Here is a 27,913-nt window from a genome sequence, read left to right on the forward strand (position 1 = left end):
TCATAAAGACCTACCTCTATGAAGCTTTCCCCGAGCTCCAAACACAGAGCTGAGACCTCTACCTAACTTAGAAAGCTAGCACAAGCCGGCACTGACAGATGGAAGACTTGAGATGTTACAAGATGATATATAGAAACACTAAAGGTTAAAATCTGTTCATTAGACTTATTTCCTAACCTTTTCATCACTCATCACTTTGGAACATTCTTGCAACTGAACTGAATAAACTGGGAAGGGTTTTTGGGTAATTCTAACGCTTTTTTTTTTTTGAGACAGGGTCTCACTCGGTCACCCAGGCTGGAGTGCAGTGGTGTGATCCTGGCTCACTGCAGCTTTGATCTTCTGGGCCCAAGCAATACTCCCACCTCAGCCTCCTGAGTAGCTGGGACTAAAAGTGTGCCACCACACCCGATTGATTTTCTTTTTCCTCTTTTTGTGGTAGAGATGGGGACTCACTATGTTGCCCAGGCTGGTCTCGAACTTTTGGCCTGAATGGATCCTCCCACTTTGGCCTCCCAAAGAGTTGGGATTATAGGCCTGAGCCACCGTGCGTGGTCAAATGCTTTTTAAACTAGTAATTCACCTGTGTATGGTTATGTCAAAGAAAAATACAAGGTTGCAAACGCTTAGAGAAAGTAAGGAAGTAACCCATTACATGTATGTTTGTAAATTTTGCTTAGGCCATCATTTATTATTTTCACCTTTGAATTTCAAAGTAAATTAGAGATATGTAAATAACAGAATTATCAACATTAAAATATTCACGACAATGGCTAACAAGAACAGGACGACAGTCAAGTCAGTAGCTTTTTAATAAAATGAGCAGAATCCCATCATAACAGTTCTTTGTTACATGAATTCAAATACAGAGCAGACCAATCATGTTCCCTGAAATTTAACAATCATACTTAATAAAGGCCTGTTAGTGCTGTCCCTCAAGACTCTAATTCAAAAGGGCTTCCTTTGAATTCCCTTTATAAAGCTTTGTGCAAAGAGCTTAAGCACCAGTAAGAAAGACTGTTGCTAGCATTTTTATTTCATCAACAACAACAAACATGCAGTTTCTTTCTCCGATGTGCATGGCACTGTAAAATGGGTGCTACACTCTGTCTTGTGGTACAAAGTTTATAAATACAATATGCCGATACAAAGTTGAAGCCATTAAAAAGAGCTTAATAACAACCACGAGGAGATAATTAAATCTGGAGTATTGATGGACTCTATGAAGAGATTTAGAAACAAGACATAAACTCAAACACTATGGTAAAAGTTTTACTTGGGAAGGGGCCAAAGGGGAACTTTTTATGTGCTACTGAAAGATTTGTTAAGTTGTTCCAAATTTACTTTCTTTCTGCTATTATCTTTAAATACTGCAAAGCATTGTGAGCTGCATCACTTTGTGCATTGCCACAGGAGATACCGGAGCCATGACAGACCGTGATGGGGCTGGTGGACAGTTCAGCAAGACATTGATACTGTCCATTGGCGCTCAGTTCATCTGTAATGACACATTCAAGGATGACGATTAATGTCCAATATGTATAAAGTGGATCATTTGTAAAAACAATACAATTCTTATTACTTTCTTTTTAAGCATCCATAGTATACTACACCACTCGCAATCTTTGTTTTGCTTGTACAAACAGAAACCACAACTGCTCAGCTGTAGCAGTTTTCAAACACATTACACTTCATAATGATCTGACAGCTTTAAAGACATACAGATATGTAGGCTGCACTCTAGCTCACTCAATCAGAAATATATGGTTGGGGGTGGCTGATTCCTACATTAAAAAAAAAAGTTCCCAAGGCAATTCTAATATGGTTAGTTGAACACTATTTGGAAATTACTGAACCATTAAGTAACTTTCTCAAAAGGGAAAGAACCATTTGTTAAAGGACTGGAGAGATTGTATTTTCCACTAGGAAGTCATTTTCAGGAGGCATCTGAACCAGGAATAACTTGGATCAAGGCAAAACCTCGTGTCTTCTATTAAAATTTTTTTTTAATTGATACATAATAATTGTATGTATTCATGGAGTTGTCCGTTCATGTTCTTAGGTTTTAAGTCTGTGCAGAGTCTAGTTCTTTATTTATACTGTAAATGGGTCATGGTGTTTTAAAAACAATACCTGACCCAGGAAACAAATGTTCTTCCCATCAACTGATGAGTCATTCTTACTAAAGATGGCTGAAATGAGGGCAAAGAGGAAGAAACAAACATGTGCGGTATAACTTAAAGTGGGCATAATAAAAATGTTATTTTTGATATTCTACTTAGTGGAAAATATCCAGATACAATGGGATTATTTAATGAGTGAAGAGGCTTTCTAGTTCTAGTATCTAGGTTCTTTTCTCCTGACCCTCCAACCCCTGCTTGAGGCTCATCCATGTTGTAGCATATATCAGAACTTCATTTCTTTTTACAGTTGAATAATATTTCATTGGAAGGACAGTCCACAATTTGTTTATCCACTTATTTATTGATGGATGTTTTGGGCTGTTTCTACCTTTTGGCTTTTGTGACTAGTGCTGCTATGAATATACAGGGATCTGTGTGTATAGGCATTTGTTTAAATACCAGTTTTTGATTTATACTCCTAGGAGTGGAGTTGCTGGGTCATATGGCAATTCACTTGAGGAACCGAGAAGCTTATTCTACAGAGGCTGAACTGTTTTATATTCCCACCAGCAACCTATAAGGTTCCAATTTCTCTACATTGTCACCAACACTTGCTATTTTCCATTTCCTTAATGATAGCCATTCTAGTGGATTTGAAGTGGTACCTTATCATGGTTTTGATTGCATTCTCTATTAACTAATGATATTGAGCATCTTTTCATGTATTTTTTGGTCATTTGGTCATTTTTCTTTTTTAATTTTAAAATTTTGAGACAGGCTCTCACTATATTGCCCAGGCTGGTCTCAAACTCCTGGGTTCCAGCGATTGTCATGCCTCAGTCTCTCAAAGGGGTGGGATTACAGGTGTGAGCCACTGTGCCCAGCCCATTTGTATATCTCCTTTGGAGAATATCTAGGTTCTTTTGAAGGTAGCTGCATAGAAACTAGCCAAATTAACAGACTGTGGTTTTTAGACTGCTTTCCATATCTACAAGAACTATTTAGTTCTTAAAACTGGGAAGAAATGTTTCAGAGGCATCATTAATTTATAATCTAAAAATTTATTTCAGGTCTCCTTTTTTCCCCCAGATTCTGTATCCTCCATAGTTCTATTCATGACATGGGTCATTCATCTCTGTATTCTAAACCCTCAACAAACTGTAGACACTAATATTTATTGGATGAATGGTCTCTCATCAGCCACCTTTTCTTTTCTTTTCTTTTTTTTTTTTTTGAGACAGAGTCTTGCTCTATCACCCAGGCTGGAGTGCAGTGGTGCAATCTTGGTTCACTGCAACCTCCACCTCCCAGGTTCAAGTGATTCTCCCACCACCTGGGCCTCCTGAGTAGCTGGGATTATAGGTGCACGCCACCATGCCTGGCTAATTTTTGTATTTTTAGTAGAGATGGGGTTTCACCATGTTGGTCAGACTGGTCTCAAACTCCTGACCTCAGGTGATCCGCCTGCCTTGGCCTCCCAAAGTGCCGGGATTGCAGGCATGAGCCACCGCACCCGGCCTCTGGCCTCTTTTCTTTTGAGACAAGTCTCACTCTGTCACCCAGGCTGGAAAGCAGCTGCATGATCATGGCTCACTGCTGCCTCAATCTCAGGGGCTCAAGTCATTGTCCCCACCTCAGCCTCCCTAGTAGCCTGGACTACAGGCATGTGCCACCACACCCGGTTAATTTTTCATCAGCCACCTTCTCTAACCATCTGTCTGCACTGACTTCTCAGGTTCTGCATCATTATTGGTTTACTAAGACAATGCACTTGACCCGTCCTTCAATCCCAAAATAGCAGAGAATATCAGAAGTTCTTTGAGCCCCTAAGTGCCCTACTTTCCCAGGGTCAGGGGACCCTGACAAGCAAGGTCCCCACATCTGTGGTTGGATAGGGATATAAAATTTCTCACACGTTAAATCAAGTCACTTTGGCCACACACGGTGGCTCACCTGTAATCCTAGCACTTTGGGAGGCCGAGGTGGGTAGATCACTTGAGGTCAGGAGTTTGAGACCAGCTTGGCCAACATGGTGAAACTCCCATCTCTACTAAAAAAAACTTTGGGAGGCCAAGGTGGGTGGACATGAAGTCAGGAGTTTGAGACCAGCTTGGCCAACATGGTGAAACTCCCATCTCTACTAAAAAAAACTTTGGGAGGCCAAGGTGGGTGGATCATGAAGTCAGGAGTTTGAGACCAGCCTGGCCAACATGGTGAAACCCCGTCTCTTCTAAAAATGCAAAAATTAGCTGGGCATGGTGGCACACACCTGTAGTCCCAGCTACTTGGGAGGCTGAGGCAGGAGAATTGCTTGAACCTGGGAGGCAGAGGTTATAGTGAGCTGAGATCATGCCACTGCACTCCAGCCTGGGCAACAGATCAAGACTGCATCTCAGGGAAAAAAAAAAAAATTAGCCAGGCGTGGTGGTGGGTGCCTGTAATCCCAGCTTCTTGGGAGATTGAAGCAGGAGGATCACTTGAACCTGGGAGGCAGAGGTTGCAGTGAGTTGAGATTGTGCCACTGTACTCCAGCCTGGGCAACAGAAACAAGACTCTGTCTCAAAAAAAAAAAAAAAAAAAAAAAAAAAAAAGAACAAAATCAAGACACCAAACACACACAACTAATTAGCTTTATAAATTGAATTAAAAGAAAATCCATACTGACTTGCTTTCCCATCTGTCCATATTTGTCTGTCCAAATGATTAAGGGCTAGAGAAAATACAGATGATGATGGCTGGGAAAGGATAAAACTATAAACTGACTTGTTTCCATTTACCTCCCAGAATCAGCATACAGTGACAAAGTAGAGAGAAAGGGTCTGGGCGCCACAAACTTGGTACTTGTGCTAGAAATGTAGGTGCCTTTTCATTTGCCCAGCCGCCCAGCAGGGCTAGTTTAACAGCCAGGGTATCTTCTGGAACTCTTCCCCAAATCTTGCTCTACCACTGACTAGTTATGTGATCTTGGGCAAGTTTCTCAACCTTTCTGTGCCTTTGTTTCTTCACTTATAAATAAGGATAACAGAATTTGCTTCATAGAGTTAGTCTGAGGATTCAGTAAGTAGATACATGTAATCTTAGAACAATGCCTGGCACATAGTAAAACTCTATCTTTGCTATTGTTGTTTTTGTATAAGAATGGGACATATCAATTATATATATTACTGGTCTAGTAATTATATATACTTAGAATCCCTGATCAATAAAATAAATTATAATAGAAATTTTCATTCCTCATACACATTTGTAAATAAACATGTCTTGGGAAAGCCAAAGAAAAAAAAAATCATACCTATATCCAAATATGTTATATTAAAACCTTGTTCCTTGGCAATTTCACTAAGCAGCTGGATGTAATCTGTATTTGGAATACTAAGGAGGCTTCTTTTCAGTAAGTTGATCTTTTCACCAGGAGAATTCCTCAAGGAATGCCAAGTACATCCTAAAGAATGTCCTACTACATTTGTCTGAAAAACAGAGATGAAGATTTAGACTCTTGACTAGGACTGGGTTCCAACACCAGTACCAGTATAATTAAAAGTACTTATTAAGCACTCACATTTAATATGTTATAAAGCATGTTTAAATGGATAACATTTGGTTAACTTTCCAATTTAAACAAGACATTAAAAAGTACACATTTAACAAGTACTACAAAATATGTTTTTAAGAAGCACTTGCAATAATATACTGAAAGTATTTTGTATTTTGTATAGTACAAATGTTTCTCAGTCGAGTTTTCTGATGGTCACATTAAGAGGTACAAGATATTTGGGAGCACCGTATCCATAAATCCATAAATAATTAAATCTGCCTAATGGAGCAATTTGCAGATTAAAATATAAAACAATTTTCATATCTTTGGTATTCCAATCACTATAACTGACAGCTATAAAACAGGAGAAAAAATCTATAAAAAAACATGAAATGTGCAAGTTGGGTTTGAGGAACAAGTCAGTCAAATAAATGACAGGATGTCAAAAAGTTCTTAGACTTCTTTCCCAGAACCCAACTGAGTACTTTTTCCTTTTTCTTTCTGCTTTTCCTCTTTCCTTTATTCTCCCCTATATCCTTCCATTTTCATCTCTGTCCTTAGAATGCCTCGTATTTCCATATTAGTTTATGGTTCTCAAATTGCTTTCATATGCCATAAATAAAAACAACTACTTTCTGAAGTAAGTAGGGTTACTACTCTTAATCTTATTTTATTAATGAGCATGACAGACGGGAGGCAATTTCCAAAAGATTTTAGAGATGGCATGATATGGAATTAAGTAATTTGTTAGATTTACCAAATAAAAATTTACATTATAGCAACTTTAAAATACTGTTTTAAAAAAAATTAAAAAACACTATTTACATGGTTAAAAAAATACATACATGCACTAAGAACAAATATATAATGAAGAGTACAGTCTCTCTTCCTTACCACCCATTCCCTGAAGACCTCTGTTCTATTTCTTAGACGTACTGTTAAACATTTTTCAGTATCTTCTCATAAATGTTCTATGCATATGCAAGCACACACAATCTTTTAAAGCAAGTGATAACTTACTCCTCTACATCTTGTTCATTTTTCTTTTATCAGTGCACATATATGCACTGTATTTACCTTATGAATCTCCAACTGTGAGCTTTAGGTTGTTTCTGGCTTCTTGCTTTTACTAGCAATAAACACTCTTTTGCACTTGAATGAGTTTCTCTGTAGAATTATTTCTAGAAGTGGAACTGCTAAGTCAAAGAACATGTAAACTTTTAATTTTGAAAAACACTTCCAAACTGATTTCTGAACCAATTTATACTCCTACCAACTGTCTTGGAGGGGGCTTGTTTTCTCATACCCTCACTAATACCAGCTATTATCAAATTTTGTAGTTTTTGCCAATCTAAAAGGTGAAAATATTTTATCTTGCATGAATAAAGTTGAATATTTTTTCTTTTCTTTTTTTCCTTAATCGTTTGCATTTCTTCTACTGGGTTGTCTTTTTTTTTTTTTTTTTGGTGAGACGGAGTCTCGCTCTGTTGCCCAGGCTGCAGTGCAGTGGTGCGATTCGGCTCACTGCAAACTCCGCCTCCCGGATTCATGCCATTCTCCTGCCTCAGCCTCTGGAGTAGCTGGGACTACAGGCACCCACCACCATGCCCGGCTAATTTTTTGTATTTTTAGTAGAGACGGGGTTTCACCATATTAGCCAGGATGGTCTCGATCTCCTGACCTTGTGATCCACCCGCCTTAGCTTCCCAAAGTGCTGGGATTACAGGCGTGAGCCACCGCGCCCGACTGGGTTGTCTTTTTAACTGATACATAAGAGCTTTTTAAATTTTCTAGTTTTTAAGAGTTAGGGTCTTGCTATGTGGCTTAACTCTCAAACTCTTGGGCTCTAGCAATCCTCCCACCTTGGCCTCCCCAGTAGCTGGGACTACAGACATGTGCTGCTGTGTGCAGATGTGTATAAAAGAGCTTTAAAGTTGGTACTGAAAACAGTTCCTTTATAGTTATATGTTGAAAATAATTTCTTCCCACTTTGTTTTTATTCTCTTGATTTACAGATTTTTTGCTGTGCAGTAGGTTTTATGTTGCCAAATTTATTAATCTTTTAACCATCTAGGTTTTAAGTTAAAATGCTTTCCCCATGCTAAGATTTTTAAAAAGAAAAACTCTTCCATGTTTCCTAATACTTATACTGTTTTAAATTTTTATGTTCAAATCTTTGATCCATCTGAAATTTATTTTGGTGTAAGGAATAAGGAAGCATCCTAAGTAGATGTCATACTCATAAACAAATATATATACAGCCCCCACCTAAAAGTGGATGTAAACCGTTTCTACATCATTATTGAATAATCCATCCTCTCACCCACTGATCTGAAATCTCACTGTTGCCATATACTATGGTCCTATGTGGATTAGCATCTACACCTGGATTCTGTTTGTTCCTCTGACTATTCCTGGCCCAGTACCTTGTCTGACAAGTACAGTTTTACAGTATGTTTTGTTCTCTGGTAAAGCAGCACACTCTTGCTCTCCCAACCCTTCCTTTTCAGTTTTCTTGGTTATTCTTGAGGGTTTTTCCCCAGATAAACTTAATAAAGGTGTATGAAGGTCCAAAATGAATGCTGGTAGGTTTTGAGTGAGACCACATTACAGTTAAATATATTTACAATATTTTCTGCTCTATTCTTTAGTAGAGTTTTCCTCACATGGTCCTGCGCATTTCTTTTTAAGTTTATTTTCAGATATCCTATCCCTGTTTCTACAATTTAAATTGAGATCTTCTTATATTCTAGTTATTATTTGTAAAGAAAACTATTGACTTTTTTCTAGTATATTTTTTCAGAATAGGATAGATTTTCTATTTTTCTATAAAATGTCCAATGTTACCAAGCTTCGTAAGTTTTGTCAAAGTGGATATACACATACAGCAAAAAATCAAATAGTACAGAAGTATAAAAGCAACAACCTCTGCCTTGCCCCTTCTCCACCTTCAGTCCCCTTCCCAGATACAATAATTTTTAGCTTTTTATTTTTAATTATTCTAGTTGTTACCTACATAACTCTGAGTAATATGGAAAAGCTATTGATTTTGTATATTAATTTCATAATCAGTTACCTTGATGAATTCTCTTATTATTTCTAGTAGTTTTTCTTTAGGGTTTTAAAGGGATACAATCGTATCATTAGCAGTTAGTAACCATTTTATCTCCTCTTATTTCCAACTTCTTCCTGTTTTCTCTTGTCTAATTTGTTTTTAATTGGTAGGTACTTCTAGAACAAAGTTAAATAAAAGTGGTGTTGGTGGGCATCCTTATTTCTGATATTAATGGGAATGAGTACAATGTGTAAATATTTAACCATGATTTTCGTTTTTTTCAAAGTTTTTATCAGTAATGATTGCTGAGTTTTATCAAAAATTGTCATCCATTGAGAGGATTATATATTACTCTTTAACACATTAATGTGGTAACCAACTTACTAACCTTGAAATAGTCTTGCATTAGTTGAATAAACCCTACTTGTCAATGTTTTATTATTATTTTAATGTTGAACTGAACATTTTACAAAGGTTTTACCATTTTACCATAAGGCATATTGATCTATAATCTTTTTTTCTGTTGAACTTACTATTGTCAGGTTTTGGTGTTTGTATCATGTTGGTTTTGGAGAATAAATTTAAAAGTTTCCTTTATGTTATCTATACATTGCCTGAAAAGAGTTTAAATAGCATTGGAAATGATCTCTTCTTTGAAGATTTGACCAATTTCACCTGTAAACCTATCTGTGCTTTGTAATTTTGGTGATATTGTTGATCCAAATTCCAAAAGCAGTAAATGCGGTGTTAATTTTTCTATTAAAAAAGTAGAATCAAATTATATTACTCATTTGTATATAGTCTTTGATTTTTTTTCTAAAGAATGAGGCCTTATTTTATCATAAGCTCAGTGAAGAAGTTGCTATAGTTGTACTTTTTTATTTCCCACCCAATATACTACTCTCAGATAATGTATTACATGACAACACCTATCTATGAATATCAGAATCTGAAGTTATATATCGTGTGTAGGTCTCAATCTCTTAAGCTCTGTATTTATTTGTTCAGCTACTCGATACATTCACTTAGCTATTCCATAAGCTATTCTACAAGCACTTCAAATTCAATACATTTAGTTCATTATCTGCTCCCCTCTTGCTATTGCCAAGCTTAAAATAGTAATTTCCTCCCTTTCCCTTGCTTCCTACATCCAATCAATTACCATGCCACTTTACCTCCATTTTCTAAATAACTTTAAAATCTACCCATCTCTCTCCATTTCCCAGCCACTACCTTAGTTCAAGCTGTCATGTCTCATGTGTCTTCTATAACAGCACTCTTGCAGGTCTCTTTGATCCTAATTTCACTCACTCACCATAATGCAGCCAAGTGATTTCCTTCTAATGTTTAGACTAGATCCTGTCCTTCCCAGATTAAAATTCTTTAATGACTTTGTACTACCCTTGGGATAAAGTTCACTTTCTTTATATAGGGGTCCCTTTAAGATTTAATCCCTCCTTACTTTGCTGGCTTCATTGAGACTCCCTTCCTCCAACACTATGCTCTACACACAACAAATCACTTAGGGCTCCTAGACCGCATACGATGTTTCACTCCTGGCCTTTGCACACGCTTTTTCTTCTTTCTGGAATTCCTTTCCCCCATTCTAGACCTACAGGTCTTGGCTTAGACATTACTTCTTCCTGGAATCTGTCTCCAAACCTGTTTTGGTTGGATGCTTTCTTCTGTATTCCCACATCACACTCTGTAAGGACTCGTCTATAGAGTTCCTTCCTCTCTTTCAGTAGTCTATAAACTCCTTAGAGGCAGGGACTGCTTATCCACTGCAACCCAGTACCCAACGCAACAATTAGCACATAGTATGAGCTCACTAAATGTTTGCTGAGTGAATGAATGAACAAAGGGATGGAAATGCGCTGTCACTTTGAAGGCAAAAATGGTACTACTGGCCTATTATCTTTACATCCCATCCTATTATTCTGAATTTGACTGTGTCTCCCAAGCTCTCTTACCTAATTGCCTTTGTGATCCTGACTCACAAACAGGAAGCAGCTAAAAATGGGGTAGTGTATAACTGAATAATGAAGAGATTTCTAAAAATCACAACTCTGAAGTAGCCATACAATAAGAAATCAAGGAAAGTTTCCTACAGCAAGAAATGCTTAATGACATTAACATCATAGCTGTCAACATTACTCACTAAAGAAATGTGGTTCTCTGGAGAAATATTACTAAATTTGGCAAGAAATTTCTCAGCAGCATTCCTTTTGGCTTGCTTTTTTGATGCCCCCTTTCCTGAACAAAGAAAAAGAAATGGTAGATTTAGAAAAGAAATTAGTGTCCACAGAGGATGATCAAACTGTATAAAGTATTGTATTTAATCAGAGAACCTCATGGTTTTTATTATATGCTAGACTATGTTCTTACTGACCTGGTATCTTTGTTTGTTGTGTTATTTCTTTTGTATAGCTATTAATTCTTTTTTTTTTTTTTTTGAGATGGAGTCTTGCTCTGTCGCCCAGGCTGAAGTGCAGTGGTGCAATCTTGGCTCACTGCAACCTCCGCCTCCTGGGTTCAAGCAATTCTCCTGCTTCAGCCCCTCCAAGTAGCTGGGATTACAGGTGCCTGCCACCACACCTGGCTAATTTTTTATATTTAGCACAGACAGGGTTCTGCCATGTTGGCCAGGCTGGTCTCGAACTCCTGACCTCAGACGATCGGCCCACCTCAGCCTCCCAAAGGGCTGGGATTATAGGTGAGCCACTGTGCCTGGCCTGTATAGTTACTAATTCTTACACTTTTGAAGGCATTTGTTTTAAGTTTTTAATAGTTATGCTTTCTGTTTTTCTATAATAATTGTATTTTCCTATGTCTAGCATTACTGAACCACATTTAATTCTGACCAATTATTCATATTTATTAAAATACATCTGAATTATAACTCCTCTCTCTCAATGTCTATTTCCTGCTTGTGATCTTCTCTAAACTGACAATTATATGGAATTCCTTTAAACAGGAATAAGAAAGGCACAGGGGATGCTGGAGTTGAAAGATACCACAAATATCTATCTCCATGTTTTTGTTTTATAGATTAAAAAACTGAGGTCCAGAGAGATTAATTTGCTTAACTTTGCAAATCAAGGACTGCATCAAAAATGGAAGTTGAGGTTCTTGCTTTTGACCTGGTGCTTTCTGTAAGAGCCCACACTACCTCCCAAAGGCACACAGTTTCTTATTACTTGAAACTATTATCTAGTTAAGGTAAAATCCCATTTTAAGCCACTTTAAAAAATGACAAAAACATGCCAGAAAAGTTAACAGGAATTCTCACTAGTACTTTCTAAAGTGACAGTGTTTCTTACAGTTTATATCCTTTATAACATAGGAGTTGCTACAATTAAGAAAGATAATTTTCATTTTTATCTCACTGCAATTATTTGCCATCTAGTCTCTTATTAATCATATCGTTTTCAAGGGTAATCTTCCTCTAGTCCTATTTTCTAGATAGAATAGCTCTTAAATAAAATCCAAGAGATTTGCTATAGCTTTGTCTCCAAAATGAGTTTTTTTAAAGTCACTAATTTATCAATGAGGACTGTTTAAAGTACAAGCCAATAGTTTCTATTAATAATCTCTGATTTTTAAAAATATCAAATTAAGACTAAGTATCTTAAGCCAAATATTTATACTTAAGTTCAGCCTCAGAAAGTCAGAGACTATAAAAGAGGAGTGTATCAACTTTTCTGCATAGAAATACTGGAAAACATTATGACAGAAATTTCTATAGTCATTCATCATCTGAAAATATTTCAAATGCCTTTAATTGTAAGAAATAAGTACCAGTTTCCATAAATGACTCTAGCCTGCAAATTGTGGTATATTCTCTCTTATGAGCAGGTCCTCCCTCCTGGGAAAGGGTATATTCAGGAAGTCTCCAGCCATGATGAATAGCCAATTCCTATAAAATCAAGATGAGGCTTTAATAGTAATTTTATGCAATGGCTCAATCACATAAGTATTTTCTTAATTTTGATCCCATTTCTATGTATATGTTTGAAAAGAATAGTGATTTTCTGCAACGGAAAAAAGAGGGAAGACCCTCTATTTCTCAGAGACATTCCTGCATTTTGTATCTTTATATCCCAATACCAAAACTGAATCAGTTTTCTGCTATGAATGGTGTTCTTGAATTAAACCATAGTGAGCTGGTATGAGACTTCAACTAGAAAAACAGGCTACTACCGCCCTCTTTGGGAACACCAGAGGAGACCATCTACAGGTTTCACTGCCATCAGTTCCTAAAGTCCCTCCCCTCCTAGCTATAGACTTCCAAACCCACAGCTGGCCAAGAACACATGAGTAGGGACAGCAAACAACAGACTTGGATGAGGTGGGGGACAGAAGGTGAAGAAAACTATAGAAAAGCTCATAGTGCTGGAAAAAGAGACCAAAGGACTGGCTGAATAATGGGGAGGGGAATGGCCTAACAGAGCACATGAATAGTCTGCAAGGATATTCTGCATATAGAAATTCAAAGCTGAATATGTGTGCATATGTGAGTGTGTGTAGATATAAATTTTTCTTTTTTCGGTAGAATAAGCAAATAAGCAGACTCCTTTTCTTGAGTTAGGTTCACTGATTTGATTTAGGCTCTTTATAAAGTCTTCTGTCTCAACAGAAGTAGAAAGAGATTTGTCACAAGAGTAGCAAGAACTATTCTTAAAGTATAAAACACTCTACCCATGTGCACTGAGGGCCTATTGATCTTAAATGAGAATTGTATAAGCCAAAGGCAAATACTGTATATGGAATAATTTCAAGTTAGCTCTATAAATCTAATGATCGTAAGTTGGCAAACAAAATATATCACTATCTTGTCTTTAAAATATTAATTCCTTGTGTTAGCCCCTCTGATATTACAAACTTATTATATATTTCATCAGTAGGCAAAGAACTGTACAACTTACCTGTAATGAACCAATAGGATTAAGCTGGTTCTTTGGTTGCTTGGAAGGGTCAGGCATTAAGGGATCAGGAACTGCAAAGCTAAATATTTTTTAAAAGTGTTATAAAACAAAATAATTTCCCCCAAATTATGAAATAAATGACAAGCATTTTCTAATTAACTCTCTATGTCTTTGCTCTTGTCATTCCTTCTACATGGAATGCCCTTTTCTCAGGCCTCTTCTATGGGAATCTGATCTGTCATCCAAGATATATCTCAAATGACACTTTCTCCAAGAAGCCTATCCTTTTACCCCAGTGGTTTATAATCTCTCCCTTCTTTGAAACATTATAACACACGGTTTAATCCTTTCTTGAGGAAATTGTTTTACCATAAATTATATACTCTTACAAATACATATAATTTGTCCATCCTTCACCATACCTCTCCCCTATTCAGACTATAAGCTCCTTGAGGTAGGGCCTATGTATCACTTACCTACATAAGCTTTGTGGCGTTTTGTACGTAATAGGCATGTCATAAAAAAATATTTAAAGAATACTCTGTTACAACTATGCAAAAAATAGAAGAGTAACAATGATCCAGAAAATTGAACCTGGCAATGTGAACAATACAGATTATTTATAAACATTGTTTTTTTCATCCAGAGAACTATGAAGAGAGATCTGTTTGATCTGTCATCTGCTCAGTGCTGGGATAATCCTCTAAGATTTACATGTATCCTGCATAAAATAGATGGCTTAGATGAATTTGGTTTTAGCATGTGGGGATTATGATTAGGGAAAAAGAGAACCTCTTCTAGGGAGTTGGGAATTACTAGTTACTTGGCAGGTCAGTGCTTAAAATTGAATAAGCAGCATTTCAAGGTTACTACCACCTAGGCAACTGGAGTCATTTTTCCATGACAAGTGAGGTTTAGTTATTGCCACTTCCTCAAGGTTTTTTTTTTTTCTTTTTCTCCAACTGCGAGAACTTCAAGCTTTACATAGGCTGATGAGATATGAGTATTCACTTACAATGCTGCATGCCGAAGCTACCCAAATAATTGTGATGGAGAAGTGAGAAAGTCTCTGTATTAAGTCAGGCCACTTTAGGCCTGATTACAGCTTAGTAATTCCCATTTTATCTGTCAAGAAGCACAAATATAGTAAAGTTTGTTAGCTTTTTTTGCTGACAAAGTGAAGTGCCCAGGTGCAGAAAGGACACTCTATACCCCTCATTTCTACAAGTGTACTTACTGGTTGGGTTCACCTTCAGGCTGTACAGAAACAGCATGGCCATCACCAGTGGGGGAGAACCCAATACCTGCCATGTCATTTGGCATGTCTTTTGTTTGTTTGGAGACAGAGTCTTGCTCTGTTGCCCAGGCTGGAGTGCAATGGTGCGATCTCAGCTCACTGCAACCTCTGCCTACTGGGTTCAAGGGATTCTTGTGTCTCAGCCTCCCAAGTAGCTGGGATTACAGGAGCATGCCACCACACTTGGTTAATTTTTTGTATTTTTAGTAGAGATGGAGTTTCACCATGTTGGCCAGGCTGGTCTCGAACACCTGACTCAAGTGATCTGCCCATCTTGGCCTTCCAAAGTGCCAGGATTACAGATGTGAGACACCACGCCTGGCCTTTTCTTTGAGACTGGGTTTCACATGCTAGAGTTCAGTGGCGCAATCTCGGCTTACTGCAATCTCTGCCTCCCAGGTTCAAGCGATTCTTGTGCCTCAGCCATCCAAGTAGCTGGGATTACAGGCACCTGCCACCATGCCTGGCTAATTTTTGTATTTTTAGTAGAGACGGGTTTGGCCATGTTGGCCAGGCTGGTCTTGAACTCCTGGCCTCAAGTGATCCACCCACCTCAGCCTCCCTAAGTGCTGGGATTACGGCGTGAGCCACCCCGCCCAGCCTGGCATAGATCAATTATAATGCATGACCCTAGAGAATGAAGCATCATCTTGTGAAATGCAAGGCTTATCTTGGGCAGCTGCTTATCTAGAGGGTTGCCGTGTCACTGGTTAGTTCTTAACTACCCAAACGGTTTAGAATGATTTACAAAAAGAGAGGAAAACTACATGAGAACCTAACTACACCCCTAATCCAAAAGCCTTTCTATGACTAGGAACAAAAAACCCATCCCAAATTCCCTGGGTCTCTACTGTCGGCTATAAGCAGATTACACCAGATCGTACTTCAGGCTAATGTGAGTGCATGCACAAGAAGAATTTGAAAGTATGCCAAGCTCCAGAGTACACCCAGTGGACACTACTATAATATGTGAGATGCTCCAGGACCAATATTCTATCCAGAAACACCTAGAGTAGTAAAAAATCTTACTTTGGAAAGATATGTCAAGAATATCCCACTTAACATTATCTTCTTTTGGTATATATTATATAATAAAAGAAAACCTCTGCCTGCTTCTTCAAAATTATAATTCCTAAAAGAGTACTTTTAGTGGATCTTTCTCCATCTCACACTTTGTTGTCTTCAATGTATAAATAATCAAAGTCTAAATACAAAATGTTAATATTAATATTTGCAAGAAGCACTGATTTTCTACTGTTGCACCCCATGTTAAAAAAAAAAAAAAGTAAAGCCTAATTCATGAGCGCCTTCATTTAACAGCTAACTGCTGGATTTGATTCAATAAAGTTTTCTTCCATGGATAAGTCTTCATAAGGAAATATAATTAGAGAGGTAGGATGCTAACAACTGTTCACTTTGTTGCTTTTGTAAGCATGTTGAAATTTTTAATCTTACCTCAGCCATGATATTTTTGAGCTGCTGAATACAAAGAAATTTAGCTCACCAAATACTTGCATTGGCTTTCAAAATGTTTATGGCAGCCTCTGCAGCTCTATGTTTCGCCAGCTTCTTACTTGTACCTTCACCTGAATTAAGATTTAAAAAAAGAAGTCTTTATCCCCTACAAAAATGTGCAGCTTACAGAGATGTTTTCAAAACACACAAAAAGTCACTATAGATTTTACATACACATACTAGGTAATAAAAATATACACTACATGTGGTTACACACTAATAAAATACTCACCAGGTGAAAAATATTTCAAAAAATAACTTTTAAAGTTCTATATATTCAATTCTATGCATACCTGCATAAAAATCTTTATTTCTACATTATATGTGTTTATTACATAACAGGGTAATAAAGTAGACCATGTCACACCTCTGAAGAAATGCAGCTTAGTATTTTACTCTTCCTTCATTCCTGGAGGGGAAATTCTTCTGCAGCAAGAAGTTTCTTTTAAAGGAACCATTTACAGCAGAATTGTTTGACAGCAAAATATGCATAATTTTATTCGAATAGCCTGTCCTATAATGTATCAAACTGCTCTGCTAGGCTTAGCAGTCATGATTATGTGTTGGGTACAACAGGAAAGTGTTTTATGAAGTAAGGTGACAGCTTGTTATGTATCTTCTGGACAGTCTGTATCTTCTGCATGGGTAGCTAAGTTGGGACCGGGGATAAGACTGATGTCTAATTTCAGTAAGCAATCGCAATGGCAAATGATAAATTCAATCTTTTTCCTTTTAAGTTCAAACTCCCATACCCTCATGGGATAAGTTTTAAGTGTGGCCCTCAAGTGTGAGAAGATACACAAACCACATATTTATCTGCTAACAGAGGTATTAGGGATATAGCATACAGGGGCCCTGCCCTCAAGAGCCAACAGCCTGGTGTGGGATTTTTGTCTGTTAATAGGCACCTGAAATATGGAATGGGATATGTTACAATAAGCCTAAGTGCAGGCTGTAGGGGAGCACATAAAAGCAGCGGTTCTCCGACTCTTTGTAAGGATTCAGAAAGGTTTCATGAAGGAAGAGATAACTAAATGGAGACCTAAATGATGAGTAACAGCTAATAAAGTGAAGAGAGATGGGGGAGTAGGAAGAGCATTCTAGGCAGAGAAAAAGAGCACCTGCAAAGGCTCAAAGGCAACATACAGCACAGTGTTCTCAAGAATCCCAAGTAGTCGGCTTTGGCCAAAGTGTAAGAGCTTTTTTTTTTTTTTTTTCTTTTTTTTTTTTGTATTTTTCAGTAGAGACGGGGTTTCACCAGGTTAGCCAGGATGGTCTCGATCTCCTGACCTCGTGATCAGCCCGTCTCGGCCTCCCAAAGTGCTGGGATTACAGGCTTGAGCCACCGCGCCCGGCAGTGTAAGAGCTTTTTTAAAGTGTAAGAAGCAAGGCTGTAAGTCATGTTAAGAAACATGGTATTGTGCTGGGCTCAGTGGCTCACACCTATAATCCTAGCCCTTTGGGAGGCTGAGGCGGGTGGATCGCCTAAGGTCAGGAGTTCGAGACTAGCCTGGCCAACATGGCGAAACCCCGTCTCTACTACAAATACAAAAATTAGCCGGGCGTGGTGGCAGGCACCTGTGATCCCAGCTATTCAGGAGGCTGAGCCAGGAGAATCGCTTGAACCCAGGGGGCAGAGGTTGCAGTGAGCCGAGATTGTGCCACTTCATTCAAGCCTGGGTGTAAGAGTGGAACTCTGTCTCGGAAACAAACAAACAAAAAACATGTGTTTATCCAGAGGGTTACAGGGAAACCACTGAATGGATTTTGAGAAGAGGAAGACATATGAATGTTAGAAAGAATACTGGTTGTTAAGGGTGGGTGAGGTGGCTCACGCCTGTAATCCCAACACTTTAAGAGGCTGAGGTGGGAAGATTGTTTGACGCCAAGAGTTCAAGACCAGCCTAGGCAATGCAGTGAGACCTTGTCTCTATTAAAAATCAGAAAAATTAGCTGGGCATGCTGGTGTGCACCTGTAGTCCCAGCTACTCGGGGGGCTGAGGCAGGAGGATTGCTCCAGTCCAGGAGATTGAGGCTGCAGTGAGCTATGATCATGCCACTGTACTCCCCGACAGAATGAGACCGTCTCAAAAAAAAAAAAAAAAATGAACACTGGATGTCACGTGACAAAAGGACATCACAAGACTAGAAGGTAAACATGTAGCTACAAGAATGCAGCTACAGGCCGGGCGCGGTGGCTCAAGCCTGTAATCCCAGCACTTTGGGAGGCCGAGACCGGCGGATCACGAGGTCAGGAGATCGAGACCATCCTGGATAACCCAGTGAAACCCCGTCTCTACTAAAAAATACAAAAAACTAGCCGGGCGAGGCGGTGGGCGCCTGTAGTCCCAGCTACTCGGGAGGCTGAGGCAGGAGAATGGCATGAACCCGGGAGGCGGAGCTTGCAGTGAGCTGAGATCCGGCCACTGCACTCCAGCCTGGGCGATAGACCGAGACTCCGTCTCAAAAAAAAAAAAAAAAAAAAAGAATGCAGCTACAATCCAAGTGAGAGATGATGGTCGCCTAGGCAGTGGCAATGGCCAGGAGAGAGAAGCAGACAGATTCAGTGGCTATTTAGTGGATTATTAAACTCCAACGGATGGAGTTTAATAACAGACTGGACAAGAGGGAGGGAGAGGGGAAGTAGTTAGGAAGACAAAACCCACATGTCTACTGAACTAGGTGATTGTGGAGCCTTTACAGAGAAAGGGAATGCAGGAAGAATGGGTTTGAGGGAAAAGATGGATTCAGTTAGGGACAATGAGAGGCTTGAGGGGCCTCTGTGTCATCCAAGCAAAGATGCTCAGCAAGCATAGACTGATACACTATTCTGTAACTGGGCTTGGGATGTAGACAGACATTTCAGAATTATTAGCCTTTAGATAGTATCGGAAGCCATGGAGGCAGATAAGCTTGCACAGGAAGCCATGGTAGTGTGAGAAGAGGGCGTAGGCAGAACGGTTGCCATAGGTTGTTAATTTGGGGTCTAAAACACATCGAGAGGGAAAAAGCCTCCTTTTTCTTGAATTCTTCCTGATTATCTAGAAATAGACTAGCTAAAGTAAGTAATGCAGTGTTGACTCTATGGTTCCCATGGGGACCCTTCCGGCCAGCACCTACAATCTAACTGCCTCACACAAAAAGTTTTAAACTTTTCTTAAAGTGGCGTCAATTAAAATAAAGGACTCCAAACTTCCAAGGACACAAACAAATGCTGCCGTCAGATTTACCAGATGGCAGAACTTGAGCCTTCCTACTAAATTTTTTTCTTGGCATCCTTCCAAATTAAATTTAGCATCCAATGTTTTGTGTTTGCAATTAAATAGATACATAAGAAAAATAATGTCCACATTTACAAATGAGTAACTTTAGTTATCATTTGCTCAAGCTCACAGACCAAAAGAAAGCATGAACTTTAAAATTTCATTGCTATGTGACTTCATTGCTACAGGCATGTTACTTATCTCTCTGAACCTGTTTCTTCTTGTTTAAAAAGTGGATAATATACAAAATATCTGTTACGTTTCAAAAACTAGAAGTTATTATGCAATATAATGTATGAAGACCTTCTCCCCTTCCTCATTTTGTTTGGATACAGAATCAAAAGTGGTACAATGGACCTAAAGGGCCAAATGAGTCCATAAAGAGAGGAGAGACGCGCAGAAAATTCTGGGGTCATGCCTGCTGGTATCTGCTATAATCTATGAAACTTCACAGTACCTAGGGACCCAGCTATGATTGCTCCAAGAACCTTTCCTGCTTCCCTTTACTTCTTAGAAGAACCCTAGGAGGATCATGGGGTATGAAAAGAGTCGTGCAGGATGGCTGGGTAACTTTTTAGTTTCTGAGCTTCTTTGGTATCTGGGGAAGAGAAAATTAGGAAGAGAATCAGATGAAGCTGAAAAGCCCTAACGATCTGAGATGAGAGGTCTCAGTTTCAGAACCTGTTCCTCACAGCTGTCTGGCAAAAAGAGCACTTTTCCGAACTGAAAAGCAACACCAAGTATTGACTGCCAACCCACTCGGTCATCCAGGTTAACTGTGTATACAGACCTGTGCAGGTTATGTCACCAACGGTTACTCTGAAGGTGAATGTGGGCACATGTATTTGCACATCAGATCTTTCACATTCATAAACTGGGATGTTCTTGGTCTTCATGCCGTATTCGTGTAATACCTGAATCGGTGTTTTCCCTGGCTTAGCTGTTATCATCTTCCCCAAACTGCAAAAACCAGAAAAAGGTGTGCTTTGCATGCCAAATTGGAGACTGAAGCAGAAGCGTACAGAGGCCAGTTTTGACCGCCACCGACGGTGACAAGGGAGGCGCGGAGTTCCCCGGAGGCCAGGGCCAGAGCTGGAGAGGCTGGGGCGCACCTGTCTTCCGGCCCCGCTGCGGCAGTCACCCCGCAGGGGCAGGCGGGGTGAGCGAGGTCTTTAGAGAGAGAACTTGAATGCGGGTAGGAGACAGTCTCAACAGAACAGGGCTAGTAGCAGCGCCGCAGCCTCTCAGGACAAACCTGACGATCTCTTCCCCTGCGCGGCGACCGCGCGCCACCTCCATCGCCCCGCGCGCTGCCTGGGGCCAAGAGAGGGGCGGGGCCCGGCCGCAGACCCCAACCCTCGCAAGCGAGAGGGCGGGGCCGAGCGCCCACAGCCGCGGAGGCGTGGGCGCCAGGCAGGGCTTTACCCAGAATGCCTCTGGAGGGCCGGCTCCCCGCGCCCCGGTCTCGCCGCCCAACGCTCCCGGCCCTGGGGCCCCGACTGCCCGCACGCTGACCTGAAGGTCCCACTGTCCTCGCGCTCCAGCGGCGGGGCCTCGGCGCGGTGCCTGCTCTGGGACATGGCGAGAAGGGACGGTTCAGCGGGTGGAGGAAGAGCGGTGCGGAGCGACGTGCTAGCTCCCCGGGTCGCTGGTCCCCAGGAGGAGCTCCAGCGCCGCCGCCGCCGCCTCCGACTCCCCCTCCTTCTGCTTGCGTTCCTCTAGCGAGGGGGCGGGAGGGGCGGGGGCGGAGCCTTGGTGCCGTAGCTCCGGCTACGCCCCCTCGCTGCCCCTCAGCGGGCCTCGGTCCCGGCCCAGCCCCGCCTCTGTCCCCTCCAGGGTCCGCCTCCTTCCCGCCCGTCTCCGCCCCGCTCCCGCCTGGGCACAGGCATTGGGCTCCCGGGGTTCTCAGCGCCCGCCTCTGCCGGCCCTGACCAGCCTGCAGTAACTGGCCCTCAGGCCGTAGTTCTTTGTCCTTAGGAGGAGGCCGTTTCTTTCCCGGAGAGAGGGATTAGAGGGATTGTCCGGCGTGGGTCTAGGGTCGTTGAGGCCTGAAGTTAACCCTTTGAGGGGAGGACGGATTGGGGGCTGTGTCACTTTAAGAAAAAGATTTGAAAATTCGGAAGGCAGAATTCCAGGGAGTCTCCCGGGCCTGGTTCTGAAGCTTGAGACCCCGGATATGTACGCTCCAGGGGGCTGCGGTGGGCTTTTCGGGTCTCCGAGCCCGGTGTTTGGGAACACGCTGGGACGTCCAAACACCCCCTCCTTTCCCGCCAGGCGGGCTCCTTTGTCTTCTGGGCTTTCGTCGCGAGACGGAATGCTGGGTCAGTGCATCCCAGCAAAACGTTAGGAGTAAACGAAGGCCTTTCTGGGGACCTGTGTAGTCGGTTGTAATGGCGTTTGCCTGGGATGCAGCACCTTTGGTGGGCCATTGGATGTCGTGTCGCTTCTCCAGGGGCTTGCTAGGCACTAGCTGAAATGCCGTCCCGTGCTTACGCGGTGTTATGGAAGATTGCTTTGCACGATGCTCTTCGTACGAAAGGATATTATTAAAAGTGATTTATGGCCGGGCGCGGTGGCTCACGCCTGTATTCCCAGCACTTCGGGAGGCCGAGGCAGGCGGATCGCCTGAGCTCAGGAGTTCGAGACCAGCCTGGACAACATGGTGAAACCCTGTCTCTACTAAAAATACAAAAATTAGCCGGGCGTGATGGCATGCGCCTGTAATTCCAGCTACTCGGGAGGCTGAGGCAGGAGAATCGCTTGAACCCGGGAGGCGGATGTTGCAGTGAGCCGAGATAGCGCCACTTCGCTCCAGCCTGGGCGACAGAGTCAGACTCCATCTCAAAAAAAAAAAAAAAGTGGTTTGTTATTTTGTTAGCATGTGAGCCCTGGATGCTTGAAAGCAAGTGAAAGATGTTCCGAATCTAATCAAATTATATCATTTGATGCTTTAATTAGAGCCTATTCTCTCTTCTTCTCCATCTATATATGTATGTATATAGATTACTATCCATCACTGTTTTAATGGATATCTTATTGGAAGGGATACATAGTCACTATTTCAAAATATATGAACTCCGCATAACACCTATGCCAAAACATTTCAGCACTCAGATAAAGTTCATTTTTAGCCACAAAATCACTTAAAAACAGGCCAGTACTTTATATAGATAGCTCTTATTACTATCCCAGTAGCTGGGATAATAATGAAACAAAAAGATGCAGCAGGACTCCATTTCAAAGGGATAGAGTCTATGTGTCCAACTTCAGAGTAAGAAACCACTAGGTAATAGTTTATATAGTTACTTACATGTAATGTGGCTTTATTTTTTTATAAAGATCTGCATGTAATTGTTTATATCTGTGAATTCATATTTAATATTAAACACAGTTTTGTAAACATGTAAGATGGAAAATGAATGAAATGCTCTATCAATGAACTGTATGCCGTGAGGATTCAAAACAGCACTTTCGTGTTGCCAAAATTCCAGTGTGGACTTGTGAAGGAATTCCCTTTGGACTAGGTCCACTGTAGATTGTATCCGGGACTATTGTTAGTGCCTAAATTGCATTGCTTCCCACAGTGCTATATACTTCCCTTAAAATTGGCCCATTGCCAGTGGCAAATCGCTATCTACTGTGATCCTTATCATAGACATTGGTCATATTTTTACGTTATTAGTTTTCTGTGTATATTTTAGTGCTATAGCCTGCCATTCCAAATTAAACATGCTCTTAGCATATCGTTTTACATCGTTGATCTATAATTCATTACCTGAGCACATGAGCGGAGGCAGTGAATTATACAGTGGTAAACTACTTGGTGAAACCATGCTTTGTATTTTTAAGATGTATAATTATATTTAAAAACAAGCAATGCTTAATTTTGTGCCTGATTTTCGTCTTTAAAAATGGATTTATCTGGGGGTTGCAGTTGATGACATTTTGATTTTAATATGTTTGCTGCTGCTACCAAGAGCTTTGTCAAGCAAGTTGGAGATGGAGGGAGATTAGTTCCTGTTCCAAGCCTCAGTGAAGCTGACAAATATCAACCTCTAAGTCTGGTGGTAAAAAAGAAGCGATGCTTTCTGTTTCCTAGGTATAAATTTACTTCAACACCTTTTACACTGAAAGATATTCTCCTAGGAGACAGAGAAATTTCAGCTGGTAAGTTTAAATGTTTGGGAGTGCCAACTCATTCGTCTGTATTATTGGTAACCTAAACATAGGTCATATATGCTACTTACATTAGTAATACACATTTTCAATGATTAAAGCAACTTTTATTATGATGGTAGTATAATAATGTTATTAAGATTAACAATGCCGAAAGTTTGTATAATATCAAATCTCTTATTGGTCAAATAATTTTCAAATCTATCAATTATTTTATAAATTGTTTTAATCAGATCAACTTAGACTATGACATATTTCTTCATCTATAAAATGGGGTATTATTTGGGCTTACCTATCTTATATGGTCAAATGAGATGAAAGTAATTTGTATTTATTTTTTACAATGCAATTATTACAATTGGTAAACTGAAATGTATTTGAAGGGTAGGTTATTTAATAAGCTGATATTTTAATGAGTTACTGCTTATAAACGCTTATTTTTTCTTTGAATTGCCCAGTGGATCTTGATGCTTAAGAAGTTCTGTTGGCTGAATAGAAAATTTGAGTTCCTTTTAAGAATTCTGGCTATGTGTTTCTTTTAGTTGTAAGATTAATTGAATTACTACTTTAAATCTTGGTGAGTAATGTTGCCTTTCTCTAACATTTGGGTAATTGAGTCTTCAATTGTAAATTAACGTGTTACTATATATAATCTACATAAGATAAATTAAAGACGTTTTAAAAAGACTACGTTTCTTCTTGTAAAGGTATTTCATCTTATCAATTACTGAATTATGAAGATGAATCCGATGTTTCACTCTATGGAAGGCGAGGTAACCATATTGTAAATGACGTTGGGATTAATGTTGCTGGATCAGATTCCATTGCGGTGAAAGCTTCGTTTGGTATAGTAACCAAACATGAAGTGGAAGTATCAACACTACTCAAAGAAATTACTACACGGTCAGTATAATAATCCTAATATATTTCAGTGTTTTCATTAAATACTTTAGCTATATAAACTTCATTACAAAGAATGCTTAAAACATTGAGGTTGTATTTTACTAGTGTAATTTGCTAGGTATGTTTGAAATACATTAGTGGTATATCCAAACTTTGAATTAGGATAGATATCAAAAATCACTTGGTTTAAGTCAGAGACCTCAGGGCCCCAGATCAAGGAGCTAACTGACGAAGACACAGAGAGGCTGCAGCTAGAGATTGACCAGAAAAAGGATGCAGAGAATCATGAGGCCCAGCTCAAGAACGGCAGCCTTGACTCCCCAGGAAAGCAGGAGACTGAGGAAGATGAGGAGGAGGAAGAGAGAAGGAGAAAGAAAAACTGAAGCCCAACCTAGGCAACGGGGCAGACCTGCCCAATTACCACTGGACCCAGACCCTGTCGGAGCTGGACCTGGCAGTCCCTTTCCGTCTGAACTTCCGGCTGAAAGGGAAGGACGTGGTGGTAGACATGCTGCAGTGGCACCTCCGGATGGGGCTCAAGGGGCAGCCAGCGATCATCTATAGGGAGCTCTACAATGAAGTGAAGGTGGAGGAGAGCTCGTGGCTCATTGAGGACGGCAAGGTGGTGACTCTGCATCTGGAGAAGATCAATAAGACGGAGTGGTGGAGCCGCTTGGTGTCCAGTGACCTTGAGATCAATACCAAGAATATTAACCCTGAGAATTCCAAGCTGTCAGACCTGGACAGTGAGACTCGCAGCATGGTGGAAAGGATGATGTATGACCAGAGACAGAAGTCCATGGGGCTGCAAACCTCAGACCAACAGAAGAAACAGGAGATTCTGAAGAAGTTCATTGATCAGCATCCAGAGATGTATTTTTCCAAGGCTAAATTCAACTAGCCCCTGTTTTTTCCTCCCTGAACTCTTGGAGCTGAGCTGCAACCACCCAGCTTTCTTTCCCACTCTTCTCTGGGACTTGTGGGCCTCAGGGCTTGGGGCAGGCATGGGACTGGCCCAGGCACACAGGTCCCAGGGCATCAGGGGAAAGGCTGGAGCTTGGGGTCTTGTCCTCCCTAGTTGGTCTACTGTTACACGTTAAAACGATTTGCCCAGTTTAAAAAAAAAAAAAGTCACTTGGCTTAAACAAAACTTAATTGTTCCACAAAATTACTTTGGCTCTACACACATTTGCTAAATTATTAGATTTAAATAATAGAGGAATCTGTCTGCAACAAATAGAGTCCCCCCTCAAAAGACTTTCAACAGACGGAGTGAAACATTGTGTATAAGCATGTTTTTTTTTTTTTTTTTTTTGAGACGGAGTCTCGCTCTGTCGCCCAGGCTGGAGTGCAGTGGCCGGATCTCAGCTCACTGCAAGCTCCACCTCCCGGGTTTACGCCATTCTCCTGCCTCAGCCTCCCGAGTAGCTGGGACTACAGGCGCCTGCCACCTCGCCCGGCTAAGTTTTCGTATTTTTTAGTAGAGATGGGGTTTCACCGTGTCAGCCAGGATGGTCTCGATCTCCTGACCTCGTGATCCGCCCGTCTCGGCCTCCCAAAGTGCTGGGATTACAGGCTTGAGCCACCGCGCCCGGCCCATAAGCATGTTTTAAGAAAACAGATAGGAGAGACAAATTATTACATTTCTTTTGGGTGTATTTTCTGACTATTAAGATTGCCTTGATTTACTATTAGGTGAACTATGAATGAATAACACATGACAGCAAAAAATGTACTTGATTATGTGTAATTAGATGTTACAGAGTCTTGTGAATGTATCTTCTTTATTTTAGAAAAATTAACTTTGACCACAGCTTGATACGTCAGTCAAGGAGCAGCAGAAAGGCAGTATTGTGTGTGGTCATGGAGAGCATCCGAACCACACGACAGTGCTCACTGTCTGTGCATGCTGGAATTCGAGGGGAAGCAATGCGGGTAAACCACACTCGTTGGGCTTCTCTTACTAACTAAAGTGTTGCCATGGGAATTTTTTTAAGTATTGAATTTCTCGTCAGACTTGTGTATTTTGTCAAATGTTCTGATGAAAGAGCTGCAGTTGTATGGGATTTTGCACAGCAATGTCTATTCTAGAGTATGAAAAAAAGAAATGTTGGGGTTCTAAACATGTGTAATATAATGCAAAAACAGTAATCCTTATGAAATTACATGCATACTGGAGTCCCTTAAATTACTATTTAAGTGTTGTTTTAAGAATAAAAATTGAGTGAGTTGAACTGATTTTAAGTGGTATAGTTTTTGGCTAGGCACAGTGGTTCACGCCTGTAACCCTAGCATTTTGGAAGGCCGAGGTGGGCGGATCACTTGCAGTCAGGAGTTGGAGATCAAGTTGGGTAACATAGAGAAACCCCATCTCTACTGAAAATACAAAAATTAGCCAGGTGTGGTGGTGCACCCCTGTAATCCCAGCCACTCAGGAAGCTGAGGCACAAGAATCACTTAAACCTAGGAGGTGGAGGTTGCAGTGAGCCGAGATTGTGCCACTGCACTCTAACCTGGGTGGCAGAGTGAGACTCCGTCTCAAACAAAACAAAACAAGACAAAAACCCCAACCAAAAAAAAAAAAAAAAAAAGTAACATAATGCAAAAACAGTAATCCTTGTGAAATTACATGCATAATGGAGTCCCTCATATTACTATTTAAGTGCTGTTTTAGGAATAAAAATTGAGTGCTTAAACTGAGTTGTTTTTTAAGTGATAGAGTTTTTACACTTTGAATTTTTAAAAGCTGAATTTATATTTTTATATTCAAATAGTTTTTCAAAGTTAATATTATCAATGGCCATACATGCTTTATTCAAGGTTAGTTAAATCCTTTAAAATATATTAGCTGCAAGGTGCAGTGGATCATGCCTGTAATCCCAGTGCTTAGGAAGACTGAGATAGAAAGACAGCCTGGGGCCAGGAGTTCAAGACCAACCTGAGCAAAATAATGAGACCTTGTCTCTACAAAAAATAAAAGAATTAGCTGGGTGTGGTGGCACACGCCTATAGTCCTGAGGCAGGGGGCTGCCTGTGGGGGTTTGGGTCATTGTCTTTTAGAATTTGGGAGCCTTTGAAGAGCCGTGGGCCCTCCCACCGCTATTGTGCTGGGGAAGAT

At 40.4% G+C, this 27,913-nt stretch overlaps 2 protein-coding genes and 1 pseudogene across 10 annotated transcripts in view; 2 read left to right on the plus strand and 1 right to left on the minus strand.

Moving 5' to 3' along the window:
* The window catches only part of PJVK (pejvakin), a 48,994-nt gene that overhangs the window by 17,472 nt on the left and 3,609 nt on the right, over positions 1–27,913 (plus strand). For 2 of the 5 annotated variants that reach the window (XR_012421279.1, XM_005573600.5), the window contains exons 1-3: positions 21,604–23,883; positions 24,600–24,795; positions 26,589–26,730. Coding sequence is in view for 3 of the 5 variants with exons in the window: in XM_005573600.5 (XP_005573657.1) it covers positions 23,673–23,883; positions 24,600–24,795; positions 26,589–26,730 (549 nt within the window). In the remaining 2 variants the exon portion in view is untranslated. Of the gene's footprint in view, positions 1–21,603; positions 23,884–24,599; positions 24,796–26,588; positions 26,731–27,913 lie in introns of those variants that run through there. The other 3 variants (XM_005573601.4, XM_065526519.1, XM_074009538.1) reach the window with 3 other exon arrangements.
* PRKRA (protein activator of interferon induced protein kinase EIF2AK2) lies at positions 795–21,426 on the minus strand. Of its 5 annotated transcripts, none has more exons than XR_012421282.1 (9): positions 21,232–21,426; positions 20,507–20,676; positions 16,443–16,524; positions 13,642–13,720; positions 12,515–12,632; positions 10,875–10,969; positions 6,736–6,851; positions 5,416–5,590; positions 795–1,498 (listed from the first exon to the last, which is right to left on the minus strand). XR_012421282.1 is itself a non-coding variant. In XM_005573599.5 (8 exons), the coding sequence occupies exons 1-8, from the start codon at positions 21,294–21,296 to the stop codon at positions 1,341–1,343; spliced, it is 942 nt and encodes a 313-aa protein (XP_005573656.1). In that variant the 5' UTR covers positions 21,297–21,426; the 3' UTR covers positions 795–1,340. The 5 variants fall into 5 exon arrangements, 3 of the variants coding, with proteins under 3 accessions (XP_005573656.1, XP_073865640.1, XP_065382593.1); XR_012421281.1 differs by having other exon boundaries at positions 6,736–6,854; XM_005573599.5 differs by lacking the exon at positions 6,736–6,851.
* Positions 24,869–25,840, plus strand: LOC102130493 (nuclear migration protein nudC pseudogene; annotated as a pseudogene).

This window comes from Macaca fascicularis, chromosome 12, assembly GCF_037993035.2.
Source record: "Macaca fascicularis isolate 582-1 chromosome 12, T2T-MFA8v1.1".
NCBI classification, from domain to species: Eukaryota; Metazoa; Chordata; class Mammalia; order Primates; family Cercopithecidae; genus Macaca; species Macaca fascicularis.

Excerpts from the sequence above, each read along its gene's own strand:
- PRKRA (XM_005573599.5), bottom strand. The coding sequence starts at position 21,296 with ATGTCCCAGAGCAGGCACCGCGCCGAGGCCCCGCCGCTGGAGCGCGAG. Across the intron at positions 13,721-16,442 it reads AAAGCCAATGCAAGTATTTG|CTTTGCAGTTCCTGATCCCT; the intron begins GTGAGCTAAATT and ends AAAAATATTTAG. Across the intron at positions 10,970-12,514 it reads AGAGTCATTTATGGAAACTG|GAAAGGGGGCATCAAAAAAG; the intron begins GTACTTATTTCT and ends TTCTTTGTTCAG.